The 23,908-nt window shown below is 38.9% G+C and overlaps 1 protein-coding gene across 4 annotated transcripts in view; it reads left to right on the top strand.

Moving 5' to 3' along the window:
- Positions 1-12,679, top strand: part of CEP44 (centrosomal protein 44) — a 53,597-nt gene extending 40,918 nt beyond the window's left edge. For all 4 annotated transcript variants that reach the window (XM_006126986.5, XM_089777913.1, XM_006126984.5 and 1 more), the window contains exons 8-11: positions 7,673-7,748; positions 9,652-9,779; positions 10,041-10,078; positions 10,940-12,679. In XM_006126986.5, coding sequence (XP_006127048.1) covers positions 7,673-7,748; positions 9,652-9,779; positions 10,041-10,078; positions 10,940-10,988 — 291 coding nt within the window. In that variant the 3' untranslated portion in view covers positions 10,989-12,679. The remainder of the gene's footprint in view (positions 1-7,672; positions 7,749-9,651; positions 9,780-10,040; positions 10,079-10,939) is intronic.
- Positions 12,680-23,908: the final 11,229 nt, after the last annotated feature.

The following is a 23,908-nucleotide window of genomic DNA, read 5'->3' as shown; positions in this document are numbered from 1 at the left end:
GTGGTTCTCAAAGTATGGTCCTCAGAACACCAGGTGGTCCACTGCAGAATCTCACCCTCCTTCCCTCCATGTAGAGGGGAGCCTGGGCTGCGGCTGTAGCCTTGCGGTTGGCACACAGCCATGAGGCTGTAATAGCAGTTCTGGCCTGCAGGCAGGGAAGGGAAGAAAGCAAACTCGTCCCCTTCTCTCCCCCCAGCGGGCTGCGGAGCTACACATGGAGGAGTGCCGTAGCTATGGTAAGAGCAGCGCTTCTGTGGTTGGTCCCATGGGGCAGACAACAGGTTGGGCTACATGGGGCTCAGCCGGGCAGGGCAGGCTCTCGTGGTGCACAAGTGGCCAGCGCGCCCTCCCCTTCCCAAAGCAGGTTGGGCTGTGTGAGCTGGCAGTGATGAGAGGAGGCAACGATGGGACTGAGGACCCTGCACACGCAGGAGTCAGGTGGGGGCTTGGAGCTCTTTGGAGCTTTGTCCCAAAGTTCCCTCTAAGCTGCATGGTGTCAGCGGTGCAGTGGTTCAAAGCTGCCCAGCCAGCAGAGAGATCAGCTGATTGGCGGGGAGTAAACAGCAGCTATTTTTTTTTAAATGGAGAATAATCATCAGATAAGGAGGGAATGAGTGTCTGGGAGGAGGGAATGAGGGAGTAATTAATTGACTGGGGGGGAAGTCCCATCTGCAGGGGAGAGGCAGAGACCCAGCAATCTCTTCAATCTCACTGGGCTGGGCTGGGGGGGAAGTAAAGGGGCTGACTGCATGGGATAGGTTGGGGAAAGAGAGAGTGAGGGTATGTCTACACTACCCCCCCTAGTTTGAACTAGGGTGGGTAATGTAGTCATACGGAGTTGCAAATGAAGCCCGGGATTTGAATTTCCCGGGCTTCATTTGCATGAAGCCGGCCGGCGCCATTTTTAAATGCCGGCTAGTTCGGACTCCGTGCCGCGCAGCTACATGCGGCACGGACTAGCTAGTTCGGATTAGGCTTCCTATCTGAACTAGCTGTACGCCTCGTGGAACAAGGTGTACAGCTAGTTCGGATTAGGAAGCCTAATCCGAACTAGCTAGTCCGTGCCGCATGTAGCTGCGCGGCACGGAGTCCGAACTAGCCGGCATTTAAAAATGGCGCCGGCAGCTTCATGCAAATGAAGCCCGGGAAATTCAAATCCCGGGCTTCATTTGCAACTCCGTATGACTACATTACCCCCCCTAGTTCGAACTAGGGGGGTAGTGTAGACATACCCTGATTGAGTGCTGGCATCTGTGCAGTCAGGGGGCATTTTGTTTGGGGTGTCTGACTCACAGCAGTCTTCTATTAGGCTGGTTTAGTGGGGTGGAGGGAAAGCCAGGTGTGTGTGTGTGTGTGTGTGTGTGTGTGTGTGTTTGTGTGTGCGCGCGCGCTAGGAGGACATTTGCATGATTACATTTCAAATAAAGGTCACATAGGTGTTAAAATAATCTTTTCTTTCTTATCTTAAGCCATTAACCGTTTCAGAGGGGCAGCTGTGTTAGTCTGTAGCTGAAAAAAACCAGTGAATAGTACTAAGGTGCTGCAGGACTTATTTGCAAGCTCTTTGAAACATGCAACTGTCTGCAAACCCTGAAGCTATGTGTTAATATGTTCTGGGGCTTCTACTCTTCCTTCAGTAGAAGGCTAATTCCCTACCTTTGTCCAGCACCTTTGTAGTCACTAAAGGTACCTCACAGCAACTAGTCACGGGTGTCTTTTTTTAAATATATTTTATTCCACAAATATGGACTGCTTAAAATTTATGTATATATTGTTTGTCTGTGTGTGTGTTGTTTGTATTGGTGCTGCACATCCACACACCACCTCAATATTGGTGGTGCACATAAGAAAATTCAAACTGGCAAGGATAGAAAATGTTAGAGGGAACACTACATTGCACCCATGGGGACTTCGTCTGGATGGAGCAGCTGAGCAGCAGCTCGGCCCCTGAGGGTGCAATAGACTGGACTCCGTGGTTCACCATCCACCCTGCAGGGCTAGACACCCTGGGATCACCTATCTGCCCACCCCCACCTTGCTGTGATGCTCCCATCCTCCCTGCCCTCTACCTCTCCATTTCCCTGAATCCCCACCCCGTGCTACTTTGACCCCTGCTCTGTTTCCAGGGGCACCCTGCTTCCCATCTCTGTGAACCCCCTCAGCTACTCGGCCCCCCAGCTTTAGCCCCAGGCACTCCCTGCCACAGTCTCCTGGCCCCTGGCCAGACACCCTACACCAGTCTGCTCCTGCACCCTCCTTCCTGGCCAGCCACCCTCCCTCCTGGCCAGACACATACCCCACTCTACTCTTCAATCCATGGTTGCTCCTTGCACCCTCCCTTGCTCTTGCTCACTCCCCCACCAGACACCTTACTCCCAGGGTTCTTCTGCACCCTACCTCCCACCCAGACCTTGCACCCTCATCCCCTTCTGCACCCCACCTTCCTCCCAGATTCTGCACCCCATACCTATCCCAATCACTGGCAGTCCTGTCCTGCATACTGAACCCCTCATTTTTGTCCCCACACCAGAGCCAAAGGGGTCCATAAAATCCACTAACTTTGGAGCCCCAGAAAAGTAAATTTGGCCTATGGGAATCCCTGAACTTCAGTCTTCCCTTCTTCTTCCCTTCCCCTTGCCCTGTGGGGCTGGAGTGCCAGAGGAGTGAGGTATCTCAATCGGGGGCCAAATCAGTGAGGGTTGGGGTTTTTTGAAAGAGTTCTTTTGCTTCTCACTTGTGTGGTCCCCAACTGATTTTTCTGTGGATCAGTGGCCCCTGACACAAAAAAGGATTTCCATACCTGCCATAAATGAAGAAAACATTGAAACCTTTTGTGTTGGACATAAATTAATACTTTATTTTATTTTAAGTTAATTTTGATAAACATGAGAGAGTTTAAAATACTCAATCTATTTAATAATTTAAATTAAACCATTCTCCCTAGCTGCAGCACTAGCAAAGTGGCTTGGGTGTAATTATATAATTAATGGTGAGTGTCCATTAGCAACTGGTGGTCCGCAGAAAGGCTTATATTGAGCCAGGTGGTCCAAGGGCCCCAAAGTTTGAGAATCACTGGTCTATAGTTAGTAAATTGAACTGATTGTTTCAAAGACTCATAGAGTATGTCTACACTATGATAAAAGACCCACACTATGATTTCAGCTAGTCCTGGTCAGCTTACTTGAGTTTGAAGGGCTTGGTTTATGGGGCCATAGAATTGCTGTGTTGACATTCGGACTCTGGCTATCCAGAGTGAATGTCTGTGTAGCTGTTTTGCAGCCTTGTATCTTGAGCTCTGTGAGCTTGAGTCAGCTAAACCATCTCAACTATAAATGTTAAATTACTCTGTGTGCGTGCATGCATGCGCGTGTAGAGAGAGAGCGAGCGAGAGCCATAGATTCTGGTCACCATGCCCTTCAAGATTTTAGAAGTAGTAGATCTCATTCTCATACCTTGGTTTTATTCATGGATTGGAAGAGAAAAGCAAATGCTTTCCTCTTCAACTTACTTCTAATGAACTAGTGATTAAGCTGAAATGGAAAAAGTATTCTTTCTGTACTTAAAGAAGAGGTTACTGATTCAAAAACTAGGGTAGCATTTCAACAATTATATGGTTCTGAGTGACTTTCTTTACAACTTCAGAAAATGTGCTGCTTAAACACTACCTGTTCACTTAATTTTAAATGTTTTTAATAGATTAAGCCTGATACAGGTTTTCATAATTTCAAATTTAATTGTCAATAAGTTTTTTTTTAAAGAAAAATGTATTTTAAATTTAAATGTGAAAGAATGGACTTTTGATTTAAAAATGTTTTCTCTATCTGGATCTGTATTCATATTTAGCAGTTAGAATATCTACTATTTATAAGGTGATATGTGGCCATGATCACATGACAATATTTTAAAGAAGGCAGAACCTCAATTTCCTCATGAGCCTGCTATTCTTCATTTCTCCCAATTGTGCACTCCTCCCTTTCAGAGGCCCCTGCCTTCCCCTCATCCAAAAAAAGTTAGTGGCTTATAACTGAAAAGTGCACCGCTTTTTTTCAGGGCCTCAGTACTGTGCATTGTAATGGTATTTCCCAGAAGAAGTCCACAGAGCCTGAGGGAACTACAGAAATAGCTCTGCAGTTTATCAGTGATAGCCACTGTGTGAGTTGTGGTACTAATATATTTGCTAAAGAAATACTGTTTGAGATGTTGCTATTGTGTTATGGAAAAATTCCGCCTGCTTAATGGCATATGATTTTTCTTACCCCAGACTGTCTTATCCTACCCTGATGGATTTTCTTTCTCCTAACTGTAATAGTTTGTGAGACAGCCAAAGTACCACTGATGAGGTGAATACTATTTAATTTCCCAAGACAAGGCATATCATATTTTCAAAATACATAATCCTTTTTACAGGAGCTTCTTGAAAATGTTAGGCTTTCATTCTGTTTAGCATTCTCTGGGTTTCCCACTAGACATCTTCATTTCTGATGGTAGAAGAATGTACTATTTTATCTTTAGGTACACTTCATTCATTGGGCAAGTGTCTCATTGATCATTATCTTATCAATTTCTGTTTTAGTGGTTTTCATTTCTCCAATTCTTTTACTCCTTGTTGGTGACATTATGTAAACTTTCTAAATGCACCTGAGATTTAATGACATCTAACAAATTCTTGAACTTCATTAGAGATAATTTTTTATCTCAGAAGGTTGAGAGAGCTACTGGGGAAAGCTGTTCTAGATTTGATTTAAACAAATAGGGAGGAACTGGTTGAACATGTGAAAGTGGTCATGAAATCATAAGGTTTCTTGATTCTAAGGAATGATAGAAGGGAGAACAGCAAAATGAAGACAATGGATTTCGAGAAGGCAGATTTTAGTAAACTCAGAGAGCTGGTAAGTAAGGTCCCATGGGAAGCAAGGCTAAGAGGAAAAACAACTGAAGACAGTTGGCAGTTTTTCAAAGGGACATGTGGCGAGGACCATTCAGTCCTGTCTACCGGCCCCTCCCCCCCAAGTCTCTTCCCTTGAGTCTCTGGCCCTCTCTCACAGTCCTGGGCGGCCAGTCACGCTGACACTCCCCGCCTTGCCGCTCAGGCCGTTACTGTTTGGCTCCTGGCTTGGCCAAGTTGGTCGCTTGCCATCAGGTTGCCTCACTCTCCTCTCGGGGAAATTCCGTCACAGTCAGCGTTGGCGTCCTGGGCATCCGTTGCCCCTGGCGCCCTCCGAGCTTGTCTTCTCCACCTGCGAGGGATGAGAGCACAGCCAGACCCTGCTCTCCTCCCCCCTTTTGTTCCCAACTGTCTCTCTTGAACATCCCGGCTGGCGTCCCACCCCCGTACGCTCAGCGTACCGGCTGCCCCCTCCTGGGTCCTATGGTCCTCCTGCCTGGCTCCCAGCTCTACTGCGCCTGCGCCCGTGTGTCCCGCTCTACTGTGTCCCGTGCCCCCTGGCGCTTGCGCCGCTGGCATGCCATTTACTCTTCGCGGCAGCCGTAGCCGCGTCCCTACAGCTGCTGGCATCTGCCGGCCAGCTGACTTGAGTGCGGGGATTGGCTTCCCCGTCACAGGACATTATTAAGGGCTCAAAAGCAAACTATTCCATTGTGTAGGAAAGATAGAAAGCATTGCAAGAGACTGCCTTGGCTTAACCAAGAGATCTTACATGATCTAAAAATAAAAAAGGAGTTGTATAGAAAGTGGAAACTAGGTCAAATTACAAAGGATGAATATGAACAAATAACGCATGTATGTAGAGGCAGTTTCAAAGGCAAAGGCACAAAATGAGCTCGATCTAGAATGTTAGGAAGCAAGTAATTAGCTAATCATGTACTTGATAGAATGTCTATCGACTACACGATTCGTCGATAAAGGAGGAAGCCTCAGTCCCGGCTCATGCCGGGTGTAGGAGCTACCTTCCATTGTGACTGTAGTTTAAATGTAGTAAGAACTGGGAGTGTAGGCAGCCTGGCTCCGATTACATTTAAACTGCAGAGCTGCAGCGGGGGTAGGTCCCAGACCCAGCGCGAGCCGGGACTGAACAAAGCAGCCCCGTCCATGGTGGCTTAGGATGGCCGCGAACACAGGCTGCTCCAGAAGCAGCCTCTGTCTGTGGAGGACCAGGCACTAGCTTCTTACTCCTCCCGCTTTGCTGCCTCTGATATAGAGGCAGCAGTGGAGTGTGTGTGGAATGCGAGTAGTCTACTTGACTAACAGATAAGCCAAGGCTTATTGGTTAGTCAGCTACTCACATCTCTAGTTCAATCTAGCTAGAGACACAAAGGGTAACAAGAAGGTGTTCTATAAATATATGAGAAGCAAGGGGAAGACCAAGGGACATGGTAGGGAGGGAGAAACAATAACAGGAATCTTGGAAATGGCAGAGATGCTTAATGACTTATTTGTTTTGATTTTCACCAAGAAGATTGATGGTGATGGGATGCCTAACATAGTGATTGTTAGTGGAAATGGGATAGGTTTAGAAGTTAAAATTAAAAAAAAAATTCTTAGAAAAGTTAGATATCTTCAAGTCACAAAGGCCTAATGAAGTGCATCCTGGAATACTCAAGCTGATAGAGGAGGTATCTGTGCCTTTAGCTATCATCTATAAAAAGTCATGAAAGTTGGGATTGATTCTGGAAGGCTGGAAAGGAGCAAATATTGTGCGCATCTATAAAAAGGGAAATAAGAACAACACAGGAAACTACAGACCAGTCAGCTTAACTTCTGTGTCAGGGAAGATAATAAAGTAAATAATTAAGGAATTCATCTGCTAACTTCTGGAAGATAATAAGGTGATAGGTAACAGCCATTATGGATTTGTAAAGAACAAATCATGTCAAACAAATTATAGGTTTCTTTGATACTATGATAAGTCCTATGGATAATGGAGCAGCAGTGGACGTGGTATACCTGGATTTTAGTAAGTCATTTGATACAGTCTCACATGACCTTCTTATAAATAAACTAGGGAAATATAACCTGTACAGGGCTACTATATAGTGGGTGCATAACTGGCTGGATAACCATTCTCAGAGAGGAGTTATCAATGGTTCACAATCTTGCTGGAAGGGCATAACCAGTGCGGTTCCGTGGGTGTCTGTTTTGGGATCGGTTCTGTTCAATACCTTCATCAATAAACCAATTTTCTTTTGTAATATAAATGGGCATATGGTAAGGATGTTAAGAGGCAGGTAACTTACTAATTGTGTAGTTGATAAAACTTTTAGTCAATAATGGAAGGCTTGCACCAGGTGCAGGAGCTACCCCTGCTGCAGCTCTGCAATTTAAATGTAAGAGCTGGACACACAGGCAGCAGTGCACGGGTGGGACAGGTGGCACTGCGGAGACGGCTCCTGCTTCCCCCTCACGCTTTGTGCAAGTGGGTGACTGAGTATGACTCAACTACCTGATAAGCCTATGCTTATCGGGCAGTTGACTACTTGACTACTTGCTTACATCCCTAGTATATAGATATAAAAGGTGAAATTTTGCATGCTTTCCTCATAGGGGTAGTCATGTAAAACTGTCCATAATGCTAGCAAAATTTGATCAGTCTTATACATAGATATGCATGTATTCACCATTTGATTATAATTTTAGTACTAAGATGGCATTTAAATAAACCTTGTGACTAAGTTAGAATTTTTTTGTAAATGGCAAAAACAATTACTGTTTCAGAGTGACCTATCTACAGAATTTAACAATATGAGTGAAGAACATATCTCTAGTAGGAATATGACTCCAATTTCTCCTGGTGAGTGTTTACAATGATTTTTAATGAAAAGGTTTTCTGTTAAGCAGCTTTTGCTAACCTTGCATAAAATTGTATCATAGGTGAGATTTTAAATTGTTTAAATGGATGCAGTCAACTTGAAGTATTAATTAGATTTTTTTATTTTTTACGTTCATCTTTTCAAGGTATTATCCAGCCCCTAAAATCACCCTGTTAGTTTTGGAGCTTTTATGTACATTTCTTACTTGATAAAATATGTTTTCCGCCCTGTCCCCCCATGTTGCTCTGTTTATCCTCACAAAGATAATGAATTATTAGAAGAAAAGTATTTTTCATTTTTGTGTTTTGTAAGCTCAGAAAAAGGCCTTAGACATATGCGATTTTTTTTAGTTGATATTAAGCATAAATCTAAAGATTTATTCTTTTTTCCCTGTAACAACTGTAAAATAGTAATAAAAGTAGTGGGTAATAGCCAAGTAAATTCTGAAGGTGTACACAATAAACTTTTAAAATTAATTATTTTCTAAGTACAAAGGGACACCGGAGAGAATAACATGAAATATCTTTTCAGGTAAATACCCTGCCTCTGGACAGCCCCATTACTGCGTCCAGGGAGGTAGTGAAAGACTGAATCAAACTTTTCATTCACTCTCTTCCTTTGACTTCCTCAATATTGGCTCTCCCTTCTTTCTCAAACTGTGGTTTGCCTCCCATCAGTCTGATAGATCCTTAGTTTCCTAATTATCCCACTTGGTCTTCTTTGGTAATATACACTTAAAGTTGTTGGCACCTCTCAGTGTTGTAACTTCCCCTTAAAGTGTTCTGAGAAGTAATATAGATATTATCCAGCATGTTTATGGTGCTGTCAAAATCTTATTTTTAATAAGTCATATATTTTAACATAATTTTTGTAGACAGTAGAGTAAGGATAAAGTTCTCTCTGACTGTAATGACTGATAAGTGAAGTGACAAACTAAATACAATACCACTTACCTGTAATATTTTTCTAGATTGTCCTACATATCAAACTTGATCTGAGACTCACAGTTTGTGTTAGTGGTCTGTATAAGTTTAATTTAACTCATCACATAATGTAGATCAGCTGCCCTCTGGCAGTTCTGAAATCCACTACTATCTGGTGCAGTTTATTATTTTCTGAATGTGAGGATTCAGGAGTTTTTTTCTGTCCTCAGGGAACACAGGTTTTTCAATTAATTGCATTTGTGAAATGCTAAGATAGCATCAAACTTTTCCTGATACAAAGGATAGGTATTTTCTAATGTGTTTAATATGTTGGCTTAACTCTCTTCTGATTGAATCTTGCATTTATTGCTATACAAATGTTTAAAACCTAGTTCTGTTGAATATGTCCTAGCCCTAGATTACTGTAAAATGACTACATTTTTGTTTGTATTTCAACTGTTTATACTGTAAATCACTTACTGGACAGAAGAATGAAAAAACGTATTTGGAAAAGCTTTTCATGTTATATTAAAATATGTTTACAAAGATAATTACTATATTGCTTAATTTTTTTATGTTTAAAAGATCTTGCAGCTGTATGAGACAAGTGGTTTATAGTAAGAAAACAAATGTGAGCTGTCTAAAATTATTATTAAATATTTTGCTAGTAATTGTACTTCCCTAAGTGTTTGAATTGACTGTAATCATGACACATGCAACAATCCTGGATAATTTTTGTTGGAATTTCTTTTTTGTCTGCATCATACTAAGCATACTCAATTCATGTTATTTTAAAATAATATGATAGTCCCTTCTTGGACCTTTACCAGTAGCCTTTTTCTTTCTAAACAATGCATTCTCTGCTGTTATTACATACTGTAAATCAAACTGTTTGATAGCTGACCCTGCTGCAAGAGAGCAAAAAGGCAAAGGTGACCTAAAAATGAATATTTCTCCACAGATATTGAGAGGAAGGAGGAGATGCCAGAGAGTCTTCACCAGTCGTCTGGATACAGTTCGCTATTATCCACAGACCCATCTCCTAAAGCCGCAACCATTAATTATCATGGTTTGACAGAGATTTCAAAGGTAAGTAAAACTGGCAAATGCTTAGTTGATTTCCTTTCTAAGGTCAAGAGAACAAGTAAGCATTAGTTTTAGTTGTATATACTGCGGGCAAAAAACAGCAAAACTATGCAAAACTTCAACTAGGTCTGTCTCATAAAAATCCTTTTGATATGTAAACAGTGCTTAAAGTAATTTTTTGCATGAATTCTCCAGGTTAAAAGTCCATTTCTGAAAAATGTTGGCTTTGAAGAATTGCCTAAATATGTTGCTTTTAAATTGCAGGAGACAACAAGACAAAGAATGGAGAGGATAAGTAAAATGTAAGTAATAGAAAAGGGCAGCAGGAATTCATTTCCCAGTAGGGAATTGTACTGGACTAAGGCATATATAGAATGTGCATATGTGTTCCAAACCTCAAAGGTCTCTACATCAGGTGTGGCATTTCCTTATGACTACACTGGATAATAAATCCACTTACAGTTCTGTGTTTGTGGGATGAGTCACTGTTTTGGTTTGTAACAAGCAATATAAAGCATACTTAATTATATTAACTAGGGATTAAAGAGTGTTTAGAATTTGGTTGACAACTAATAGGAGTATTATCTCTCTTCTGATGAGTTTACTGGAACTAAATAAAGCTTGTGTTCAAACTTTGAGGTGAAATATTAAATATGAAGAGCTAAATCAGTTTCAGGTTAGGCATCACATAAAGATACCTGCAGAATAATAAGCAGTATCTTTTGCTAAATCTGCGATTTGTAATAAAAGTTTACAGTTAAGAATAAATTTTTGTTACACTAGCTGAAATAAAATAAAATGCATCATCACAGTATAACTTTTATTCAAGATTTCTGTGTCTTACAAATGAGTTACTTCTGGAAGCTGAAGTCATTAATCTTGTCTGATACTTGGCAAAAACCTAAGCTCTATGATGGTGACAACCTTTTTAAAGCTAATTTGCAATATACAAAGTGTCAGTTATCTCCTCCATTAACTTTGTTTTTGTGAGTTTTGTTCCTTCTCTATGTATATTTTTTAAATGTCTCTCAAATAACATAAATGTAATAGCTTGATTAGATTAAAACAAAGAAGGTCAGGAATGCTGCTTTTATACTTAGTTTCATTAATGGCAATAAATGTTTTTTTTTCTTTGTTTTAACCAATTTTAAAAATATTTTTAGGATTGAAGAAACTTCAGAATTTTTGAAAAATTCAAGTCATACATCATAGACAATTTTCTGTCGACTTCTGGATCATAAATCTATTATGTAAATTTGTACAATTTAATTATCAGTTTTAAGGAGCATAATTGTTTTTATTTGTATTTGAAAAATAAATGTTTTCTAATAGTTTTGTGTCATAATTACATTGACTTTATTTGCTATAGAAAATTTTAATTTTTCTGGAGTTGTAGTCATCATAGCAGTGTATTTTTGTGTTGACATTTGTTGGCAGCGTGCTAAGTAATATGTTTTTTAAAGTGCAGGCTTGAGGACCATGGTTTACATCCTGTTGGAAACACTCCAGCCTGGACTTGCATATTGCACCCAAGAGACTTTCATACATACCATCTTGCCATCTGTACTGTTCAATAAGACTTAATGAAAACTTAAATGCACATATTGTAAATGTGTACTTTTTTTGTTTTGTTTTTTTAATTATAAATTTTCATGCTTGGTCAGAAAGCACCCCAACACATTATGGCTTCCATTAACACTGACAAAGTGAAGGTCATTTGGATCCTAAACACTAAAATGTGTAAGTAAGTCCACAGACTTTGACTATGAGAGATGTGTTGAGTGTTTTAGTGCTCTATTACCCAACACATTTTAAGAACAGCAGCACAGATGGAGACCATCCAGTGTACAAAGACATACAACATTTTTATGATTTGAAACTATATAAAATTTCTCTTTTGAGACATAAGTAGATGTAAGACTTCCATAAACATGATATAATCAAATCAAAGGTGTGAGTGTAGGCTGGGTAGTAAGATGGAATTTCATCCTTTTTTTAAATTTTTAAATTTATAGTGTTATATAAAGAAGCTTTTAACAACATGCTGTAGCTATCCATATTCCTTTGATTCACATGAAAAGATCAAAAAATGAGATTGCAACAGTTGAAGATATGAAAAGATTTTAAAGGTATAATTTTCAAATGAAGCAGCTGTTGCTCTCCCTTTGTATAAAAAAGATTTATTTGAATTAACAATAATTATGAGCATGTTCCTCCGTAAATTGACTTCATTTTACATATCCCATCTGAGTAATATGTAACAATCTGTTATGCTACATAAACTCAGTGAAAACCTTAAGGACAGGAATACACTGCCATTTTCCCCCAATGTATGTAAGTTGCCGATTCTCTAGAAAACAAGCTTTACATTGGTAACAACAACTTTGCAGTTTTTTGGAAAACATGCCTTATTCACAATCCACGCTTTCACTATCCTAAAGAATAATTGTTTAAATTGTCTTCTCTCTAGAATAAAAATTTCCTACTGATCTGAGATGTGTGTTGCATGAGTGTATAAGAGCTATGGCACCACCTTGTGGTGCATATTTATATGAAGTATTTTTTCAATTTAGAATAAAATAAGGGCACCCACAATCATTGTTGCTTTGAATTGGTAATGAATGACTAATGACAATGTTTTGAGTGTCAGCTTTTTGTTGTTTTCTATATTATATTGAAACAAGCTTCTACCTGGTAATTTAGGGTGGAAATTGCTGCGGTACCCCAAAATAATGTTGTGTACTTGTACTGTAGTCTGGAGAAGGAGCAATGTGAAAGATTAGTGAAACCAACATTTTGTGTTTAGGATGGAAAACTATAAGAAGTTGATGCCTGTTTGATGTAGCTTATTAATATAAAAAGGAACTTTGTGTGTGTCTGATAAAATAAAATATCTCTCAGTATACTACTGCATATTCTTAGTTTTTGCCTGATGCCATTGTCCCAGGGATGATTTTTTTTCTTGCAACACACCTGAATTTTATGAAGTGCTTTGTGATTTTTGGATTGCAGATGCTGAGAAGTACATCCTATTATTCCTTGTTTGGAAACCTTAGGATTCTTTTTTTCTGAGTGAGAAGAAACTATACTTGGTAGACAATGTTGGTCTTTTAATAATCTTTACATATATATATATAGATATTTTTTTTTGGTTGAAGTTCTATAGATCAGAGATGGGAAAATACCAGTCCATGAACCAGATCCTGTCTGCTGCCAGAGTTAACTCCTGGTGAAAATTCGCAGCCAATGGTAGTTGAGTTCATCCGTACCTTTAGAGGTACAGGTTAATATAGTGGCAGCAGCCCACCAGGGGCTAACATTAGGTGAACTGCACATGTTTTATTGCCTATCCCTGTTACAGATGAAGTACTGGCATTTTTACTATTAGGCCAGGTCTACACTAGACCCGGAGGGTAAGGTTAAGGTATGCAACTCCAGCCAGAAGACTGATTTCCAATGCAGCAAGTAGAGATGTGGTCTTAGATTGTGGTGGGAGAGGTGGGAAATATACCAGTGGCGTGCTCTCAAAAGTGCAGCTCCGCTATTAGCAGCAACAACAGAAACACTAACCTAGATGAGCTGCTTTTATTATTGTAGTGAGTAAAACTAAAAATGCTAGTCTCTCATGTAGACCTCCATGATTGCTAATGAAAAAGTTGGTGATTTCCCTGACCTTCTCCAAAGTCATTAGACATTAGAAAGTATTTTTCTTAACAGCTTTTTTTGTGACTAGGCAATCTGAAGGAAACTAAACACTTTCCTAGGTTTCAGAATGGCTGTTTTACATGACTACTGTTTTTATCTGTTTATTGTACTGTGCTTCATACTTTATCTTTTTTATATATAATTTAAAGAAATTAAAGTCTGTCTCCTCATAGATGAAACCAAGGAATCCCACCTTTTAATAGTTAAGACACTCCTAATCATGCAAATGATAATGAAGTATAGTTGTATTAAATTGAACACCGAAGCAGGAACTGTTCCTAGAATTGCAGTTGATCTTGGACTGAGTTTTAAATCTTCTAGTAAATGTGAACTGAAGCATGCCTGCATGCTTGTTTGAAGAGTCAAAGTAATAAAAAACAAAACCATAGCAGTCATCCAATATTATTTTAAAAAAATATTTAGAACATGCTCAGCTTGTGTAATAACTATACAAATTTGAGTTATTCAAATATAATCTGTGTTGTGGCTCTTTTGTTAAACTTTTACTTGGAACTGCTGGGGGGGAGGCGTTATGTGGGGAGGGTTTCTTCTTTTTAATATTTGAATGCTATGAAGCATAGCTAGTAAGGAAACAATTGCAATATATAGCTTTATCATATTGGCCTAGGCACTCTAATAGAGATGCCAGAAATAGTATCTTGGGAAGGGCTTGACTTAAATAGTCTCAACACAGTAATGCTTTTTTGGGGACAGGATTTAATTCTTAATTTGGCTGTGATCTGTGAATGTCGGGGGTAGTCACCATTATTACAAAGTATGTCCACTTTTTCTTGTTTTATGTTGCTTCTATGAATTACATTTCATATGTTTACACTGGTCCTTGGGGGAAAATATATTTCTTCCTTGTATTATTGAATAGCTCACCAGCTGGTCAGAAATATGAAGCATTTCAGCTGTGAAAAAACAGCCTGAACACACACAGATTTTGAAGATTTTATGGGGAAAGTTTTTGGGGTCCAGGGTTTTTTGTTCACTTTTGAGTAACACTCTCTGTAGGTTGGAGATATTTAGGCTACTGGCCTATATGGGACACCCAGGTTCAGTCCCCACTGTGTCTGATTTAGAGTAGAGTTTTTCATCCCAGATCAACCTAGAATCAGGCAGAAAAGGGACTTGAACCTGGTTCTCCTACATTCCTGGCCAGAACCTGAATCACCAGACTTAAGACGGTGAGAGCACATTCCTCCTCAGCTCCAGTTTCAAACCCGACTGGACATTTTGAGAGAATCCTGTTTTTTAAAAATGTTGGAAAGGTTTTAGTTTTATTCTTATGTGGAAAAAAAACAAATTCAGAAATCCTTGAAAGTTACTATGAAATGGAATTGTTGTCTCCAGATGGTTCTACAGAAGGGGAAGATTTTCATTCCATAGATGATGGGTATTATACTGCTCTTTTAACCCATTGACTTGAGTTGTTTATTGGTGCAGCTTTGAAAAAACACTCCACTATATGAATGCTCTTTGCATCTCAAGCACATCTGAAACTTGTGTCCTTGGCAGTATGTATCTGATATATACAAAAAGTGCACTTTTCATGTATCGTTGTTTTCAGTCTGAGAAAAAAACACTTTTTCTAGCATTCCCACTAGCATTTTTCCTCTAACCAAATTAACATAACTGAGAGAGCTAAAATCCTTGTTCAGTGGATCTGTTTTTGCCTGGATCTTGAAATTAGGACTAAATTTTATGGTAATTTAGGAAGTCTCAAACACGTTAAAAGAATGTAGCTTTTGGTGACAGAACCTTGGGCCAATCAAAATGACAACTGGCATTTACAAATTACAATTACAAAATTGTGTTTGTAATGATCTATAGAAGCAGACATAATAACATAGGGTATGTCTACACTACCACCTAGTTCGAACTAGGGTGGTAATGTAGGCAACCGGAGTTGCAAATGAAGCCCGGGATTTGAATTTCCCAGACTTCATTTGCATCTTGCCGGGCGGCGCCATTTTTAAATGTCCGCTAGTGCGGACTCTGTGCCACGCGGCATGGAGTAGGTAGTTCGGACTAGGCTTCCTATTCTGAACTACCGTTACTCCTCGTTTCACGTGTAGCTGTGGGTACGGAGTCCGCACTATCAGACATTTAAAAATGGCGCTGCCCGGCAAGATGCAAATGAAGCCCAGGAAATTCAAATCCCGGGCTTCATTTGCAACTCCGGTTGCCTACATTACCACCCTAGTTCGAACTAGGGTGGTAGTGTAGACATACCCATAGCGTTTAATCATTGACTTGCAATAAGTCACTGACAGTATATTTTTAACAGATGCCTTTCAAGTCTGTCCATGCATTTTAATCTTTATATTTTTGTTCTATTGTAAGTCAGAAAATTGAACACAAACTTAGAGGTTTTATTTGGGATTATTTGTGAGCCTTGAGTATTGATTGCAGGCAGAGAGAAGATGCAGAAAAAGCTTTCTCCAAAGTCCTGAAGTTAGTTTATACAATAATATGTATTTGTTGAGTCTCTTTGCATGTGGCTCCTGCCTATACTGTATATACATCCGTTGCACCAGACTAGGATCCATGTGCACAAAACATCTTGAAGAATGAGGTACTGTAGAAAGTAACTGTTCATTATATAGATGAACATTTATATTTGAACTGATTTAAATGAGAGCAAATGTTTGCCTTGATGACAGTATGAAATAGGTTTAACCCAGCCTTAGGAGTAATGGGAGGTATATGTAAACTAAATCCAGCAGTATCAAGGAGAATATGTGGAGTTCTGATATGTATGCAGATAGATTAGTGATTCATTTTATTTTGTTTAGTAGATAACTGGGATAATATGGGTGTAACTGTACAGAGTAGTGTTTTCATTCCATGCTAAGTTAAGATTTGGAATTTCATAGTTTTCAATGGTATAGTCTTGGATAATTAATCTACGGTAGCTTCAGTATCTTAGTTTTCACCTGAGAGAGGGATGCCTGCCTGTTTGCCTCACAGGAACATTGGGAAAGATCAATTTTTTTGCCATGTGCTTTGAAATATGGAGTATGAATAACATTTCTAACGTTGTAGACGTACAATGTCAGGGTTATTTAAATTGAAGCCACGTTTTCCTTGTTCAATTATTTAGGCTCAATTTATTTTAGTGTTAAGCATTTTACTTTTTTATATCCTCAAAGTGCTTCAATATTTTATCAGCATTGTAACAAAATATGGAAACTGATACTTGATGGGCTTCTTGGCTTGAATTTGTTTATCAAACTAATATTCATCCTGGGCTATAGTGACACTGACATCTTGCAAGGCTATTGATTTAAGTTTTGCTGCCTTCTTGTGTGTCTCACGTTGCTATTAAATCTTGAATTTCTGTATGAACTTCATGCCATTTAGTTCAAAGTGACTGGCCTAGTGTCACAAGTGTTATTTTCTGCCATGCATATTATTTCTAGCAATGTATTCTTCTTTACTATTCTGGAGCTCTATTTGGCAAAGTTCCTGGGAAAAAAATCAGGCTCCACAGCCAGAAGTTGTGATAAGTGCTTCTCCATGCCAAGGTACACAGATGTCTTGAACAGGTTTTTCTTTTCTAATAAGTCAGAAAATCCTGGAACAAGACCACTTTTACCCCCAGTTTAGAATGTTGCAAATGTATACAAATTGGAATACTTTCTTAAAAGTTAAAATGGCCACTGTGCAATCTTTATACATTTGTTTAATGTTCTTAAGTAACAGCCAGTTCATACTTTATTTCTGGCCTGTCCTTGATTTTTTTTTCCTTTTTTCATGAAGATAATCATTAACATTAAGAGAAGGTTTATTGTATGTTAAAAATGTTTAACTTTTGCTATTGCTGTTATAATACTGCTTTGATCCAATGATTATTAATTGTCCCCATTATTAAATATCTACGCACACATTATTGTCTAGTAAAGCCTTGTTGTTAATATATTTCTTACTAGGCCAATTCACTTCCCATCTAACGTTCCACCTTACAATTGATAGACGTACATGTTAGCTTAAAAAAACCTCCTCTTTAACATCAGCCATTTTTATTAACAAACAAAATTCATCCATTATTTTCAAACTTAATGACCTATTATAATTTACTGAGCCATTGCTCTATAATAGGAAAGTATGACAAATACAGTCATCAAGAAAATCTAAATATCTTTGGTTAGTGAAAACTATCTACTGAAATAATGAAAATTGAATGTTAATGGTTCTGTTGTACTGTAGTTATTACAGGTTCTCGCTAGATTCCCCTATTTAGCTTTACTTTGAAAATGTCCTTTGTCAATTTGCAACACAGTCATACTTTTCATTCACTCTAGTTGCATTGTGTCTTAATCTCAGTTTGCGGTAAGTCTGTCATCTATGCAAGTGCAAGCCCTTGAAGGCTCTTACAGGTTTCTTGCCTGAATTGTATATCCTCTGAAGGCTTGTTATATTTTATGAATCCTTTGGATATCCAAGGTTATATCACTATGCAAACTGCTTTGGAAACAAATTCAATTGGCAGTAGCATAGTAACTCTCATATTTTTGCTTGCCTCAGCTAAAAGCTAACCAATGGAGTTACAGTGTAAGTTTCATAATGTGACAATAAATTCCTTGAATAGCCTTGATTAAGACATAGAATAGTTGAACGCTGATAGATATGACTTGCTTTTCCAATTTTTTTAGCCATAGCAGCTCTTAACAGATGGTACTGTGGTTATCAATCTTGAAAAGTGGCATTTCAGTGAATTCAACAATAAGCCCCATTTAATTTTAAACAGACCAACCACTCTCACAATCTACATTATTTGTCTCTTCATTCAGGTAATGTGTTTGCTTTATTATCTGTTGAATTTGGCTTTTATTTTAGTCATGTCAGGAACCTCTTGTGTTCCAGACATGGTACGTACAAGTCATAGTAAGATTGCACAAAAGAGCTTAACTGCTACATAAACAAGATGAAGAACGAGAGAGAAAATCACCCCCATTTTAAGGAGGCTGAGAGAGACTTTGTGACTTGCCCAATGTTACACAGCTAGTGGTAGAGCAGGTGGCAGTCTACCATTTGGAGATAACCATAGTGCAGCATGCTGCAGCTCCAACCTTCCCTCCAACATGCTGCCTTTCTTTGAGGCTTTCTGGATATGATTACTGGCTGTGTTAGCTCTGTGGTGCCTCTCTCTTGTGAGTTTCTATCCTCTTTCCACTTCTCGAGTGGAACAGGCCACAGAATCTAACTCATCCTTTTTAATTTTGCCTAGTAGATAGGTAAACTTGAGCTGGAGAATAACTTATTTTAAGACATTTCCATTTCTTTAACACCCAGTCATGTTCAGATTAGCATTCCACGCCATTTTACAAACATTGTTTTTCTTAATTGAAGGTCAGTTGCCAGTATGACCAATATCAAACAATATTTGAAAATGTTTTTCAGAAACCACAAGTTCACCACTGATCAGATGAAATTGCTTTGCATACCTTAAAGCAGCCACTAGGCTTCTCTAAGTCAATCAATGGCAGTGATTCTGTACGAACTGCTGCATTGGCTAATGATCAGGCATCAGGCAGAATTCCATAACCTACATATTTGCCTGCACTCCCTCTATGAATAGAGAGGAATTCTCTACTGTCCTTTCAATACATGTAGCCAGGACTGAGGATTTGGATTTGTGTTTTCAAAAATCAGTCTAGACTACAGTTCTTAAACTGATTTAATCAAGGTTTCTTCGCTGTTGGTCAAAGCCGGTCTGAAATTAGTTGTGTTCTGAAACTTTTAGAACGCAACTGTTAACAGAACCCAAGGAGAATGACACTATATTGTTATTGCAGTGTAATTTGGATAATATAGGGCTGTATCACACCATCAGTTCTTAATCAGAACTCCCTCGTAAATATGCTCTCAACACTACAAGTGTAGCATAGTGAAAGTACAGGTTGAATGTCCCAAATCTGGGACTCTCTGGTCCAGCAACATCCATGGTCTGGCAGGGCCAGGGATGTTGCTGGACCGAAGAGCTCTGGAGCAATACAGGGCTGGACTGCCTGTGGCTGCGTGGCCCTGGCTAGGAACCCTGGGAAAACCCCTGTGGCAGCAGGGCTGGGATGATCAGGCAGCCTCCGCTGGGGAACCCCTGACTGAAGCAGGGTGGCTGGAGGCAGGCGGCTGGAATCCCTAGCAGCAGCAGTGTGGTCTCATCAGTGGGGTGGCGTGGCCAGGCAGCAGGGCTGGCGGCAGCTGGGTGGCCTCAGCCGGGAACCCCAGCGAACATGCTGTGGTAGTGGGGACCAGCAGCAGCCAAGCGGTCCCCACCAGGAACCCTAGGAGACACTAGGACAGCGGGCAGGCAGCAAGGTGGGGAACCAAGGTGGGCCAGCTTTAGTGGGGCCGGCAGCAGGGCAGGGAGCCCCAGGGAGAGGCTTGGGAGCAGGTCAGCCAGAAGGGGATCACTGATCTCCCCTGGTTCAGGACAGCTCTGGTCCTGAGGGTGCCAGACCATAGAGTTCCAAACTGTATAAGATTGCTTGTTTGTTTTAGTAACATGTACAAATCCTCACAGTAAAAATTTGGATATTCCAGCTATATATTAGTTTTATCTCAGAAACAAGGAAGAATTTTATTCCTTTTTCATTCCTAACAATGTGTATTTGTGCATCTTCCTCTCCTCCTCCACACACATGAGAACTATAAAAAAACCACAAACTTATTACTCAGTATAACATCCTGTACTGTGTAAACTAAATTTGTTCTTCAAAAATAATGTTTGATCTTTAAGTTTTTTAAGTCACAAAATGTATTAAAAGATCATTCTTTGTTATTTCCCCTGTACTATACAAAATTAGTAAGATTGACTCTTACCACAAGTAAATCTCTGGAAGTGTAAGTTATTCATATAAACGAAGCATATAAATTATAACTTGAGTTTCCTATTTCAGTGTAGTTTATTGGCTAGCTTAGACAGAAGTGTCTACCATAATGTAAACAGTTTAGTCTTTAAGTTAAATTTTTTTCTTACAAGATCGACATTTGCTGCTTTCTCCAGATAACAGTAGCCAACACTTTTATCGAGGAGAAGATTGACTGCAGTTCTATCAGTCATTGTGTGCATAAATGGTCTGCAGTTGGACCTTGGTTTTTAATCTTTTCCTAAACACAGACATATTTCTCAGCAGCCTGACCAAACTGGTTCTTGTGTCCAGGAAAATCTCAATATAGTTTATAGAAAAATAAACTGCTGATAAATGCTTTTATAATGAAGTGCAAATGAAACAAAACTCTCTGAAATCCAGGAAATATTCCATATTTTTAATATTTTTGGTATATTTTTGGCATTGTGTTTTTGGCAACGTTATTCTTTCTTGTGAGACATAGCTATAGATTCCCTAATCAAGCAGTTATAATTGGGGGAGGAGAGGGAGGTTGAATTTTCAGTTTGATGTGATTACTTTTCCCAAATTAATTTTAATAGCTGTATAGATAGTAAAGTTTGAGAACTCCTGAACATTTAAATAGCATTACAAGTAGAGATTAAGTTGACTATAACTTTAGGGCTAACAAATTTGTCATTGGGTAGTGTGGGGAGCAAGACATATTGATTAACAAAAATGTTACTGTTCTGATGTATAATAAGATGGACTTTATTTCAGTTACACTACCAGAAATCACTTAGAAGAAAGAAAGCTACTAAAGAGGGGTTTAGTTTTCTGATGTAAATTCATCCCCTTCCTGGTTGCCCCTCACAATATACTGTTACCACCAGAACCTGTGATTATTCTGTATATATATATGGTTAAGACCCTCTTCCAAATGCAATCACTGCTATTAAAAATTAGTGTTATCAAGAAGGTTAAACAATTAATTGTGGTTAGAAATCATGGTTAATCATGTTTTTAAACAATAATAGAATACAATTTTTTGATATTTTCGAATACATTTATTTCAATTACAACACAAAATAAAAAGTGTACAGTGCTCACTTTGTATTTATTTTTCACTAGAAGATTTACCCAGCATTGCTCAGGTCCTTAACTCAATTGTTGTATTTCTTCATTTAAATCATTGCTTTAGGGTGGGTCTGGGGATGAGGGGTTCAGTATGCAGGGTGCCCCAGGGAGAGAGGACTACCCTAGCTCTCTCTCACTGCAGCAGCTTGGGGCCAGGTGAGAAGTGTCTCTCCATAGTCACTGCAACCCAGTGGGCACAGCCTGGGAAGAAGTGCATGTCTCCCAGGAAGGTCTAGATTCCATCTTTGTGTCCCCTAGCCAGCATGAGGAATGCAGCAAACTGTGCTCTTTCCCCTCACTTGCTGGAACAGCCAGCAATGTACCCGTGCAAATCGGGAGCGGATGGAGGAGAATTTCAACCATCATTACAGAGCACATGCATCTGTGCTGCAGAAGGGATCTGCATGATAATTATCTGAAGCAGAGCAGACTAGTATATGCTCATTTTCATTGTCTGCTTGATTTTTTTAAGTTATTTAGGTTCTGTAGTTTCTGCATTGGAATAGTGTTCCTTTAGGACTTCTGAAAGCACGTGCCCCTCTAAAATTTTGGAAGGCATTCCGATTCTTAAATGTTGGTTTGAGTGCTATAGCTATTTTCTTAAAGTCAACTTTGAACATCAGAATGGATATCAAATATTGTATTTCAATTTATAGATAGTTTTATCTTATCAATATTTAACCTGATAGCGCTGTGTGTTAAATACAAAGTCTCACAATACACACACTCTCCTGAGAAGATACAGGAGTAGATTCCACCTCCCACTCACCCCACCTTCAAAAAAGCAACCATAGTTATGTTGCCAAAAGTCATTCCATAGTCATCTCATTAACTTTAAATATCATTTAAATTAATAAGTCTGTTTTCTTGTTCATAAGTTTTCCCCTCCTCAGTCTTTTTCCCCCCCATTTTCTCAACACAGAAAAGCATTTAGCAATCAGTCAAACTACTTATGCATAGTACAAAAATTAAGTCTATGCTTGCTATATCGTGTTTAGCAGTGTTCTTTTTGTATCTTCAGTGAATAAGCTTTAGGGTATATTTACCACAGATGGGGAAGTCATTATTATTATTCACATATGTGGTTAGCATCATTATTCTGTTTGACTAGAACTGAATCCTATGAATAAGAGGTCCCAAATATGCCTAAGTACTTCTAGTAAAGATTATATATAGCATTGAAGTAGTAATGTTGTCAGTGGTAAGACCCCCTCCCCCCCCAAAAATGTAAACTAACAACAGAAAACTGAATATAGTAAGAAAATCTAATGTTAGTTGAACTTCAATACAGAGTTTGCAATATGAAGGTAAAATGTATAGTCTCGACTCAAAAGGAGATTAGCAAATGGGAATAACACTAAGCAAATTAAATATGAATTAGATATTCTAATTAGTTAACAAGAGGCTTGACTAAATTGCTCCTTGATTTCAAAGTCCTGACAAATCCATGTGGGACAATATTGTATTTTACCAACAAAACTGAACTGTTAAACACATACCACTATTCCCAGAAAATATCTATACAATAAAATAGTTAATTGTAACATTATTAATTCTACATTTTTGTAATGAATTGTGAATATTGTGCCAGTTACTAATCTTACATTCCCAGCTTCCCCACTAGAAAGCTCTATTAAGTATAACCATTTATTGTGCTGGGATAAATATACTAAGTAAACAAAGCTGTAAGCACTGAAGGTCTTGTTCTGGACAGACAATATATGGAGATTATTCAGGTGAGCACATACAATCTGTCTCAGCAGCATATTTTTAGGCTATCAGTGTTAATTTTCCTCCTAATTAGATGGACTCAAAGCATATTATTAAGCCCTTTACTTTTGTGGGATTGATGCTTAGAATGTTATACTAGTGATTAACTCATTTGCTAGTTGAAGCAATCAGTCAAGCTAATGAGGTAAGGATTTCTAATTCAGGGGAGGCAGGCTTGGACTTCATTGAAAATTTAAACATGATTAGTGGGCACAGGTTTTGAGGGAATTTGTGGTAAGGTTGGCAGCTGAGAAGTTTTCCACTCTGCTTTCAGGAGCAGTGCTTGAAACCTTCACTGTTTTGATTTGTTATATTAAAAGTGGCTTGTGCTTATTAAAAGTACATGATTTTTGTTATATTAAGAACCACAGCATCAATATTGACACAATTTAGAAGACTAATCACAGATTCTAAATTCACAGGAATTTTGACTCACCCATGTTTCATCTAACTCAGTTTGTGATGTCGATGGTATTCAGCTCTCATTTATCACTGTTGCATACCTTTTCACAGCTGAACTTTCAAATCTGATTTTAAGGATCATTTGATATACTTTCCCAAAAGTAAATATGTCAGTGAGTTTTGTTTTATTTTGCATACTCATTTTAAAGACAGTTTAACTTAATACAAACATGTACTACACTCAAAAATTTTAGCCAGAGTTGGGCAAGACTAGAATCA

Source organism: Pelodiscus sinensis, chromosome 4 (assembly GCF_052426305.1).
Source record: "Pelodiscus sinensis isolate ZL-2025 chromosome 4, ASM5242630v1, whole genome shotgun sequence".
Lineage (NCBI taxonomy): Eukaryota > Metazoa > Chordata > Testudines > Trionychidae > Pelodiscus > Pelodiscus sinensis.
Note: the sequence above shows the minus strand (reverse complement) of the source record. Positions and strands in the feature narration are given on the sequence as shown.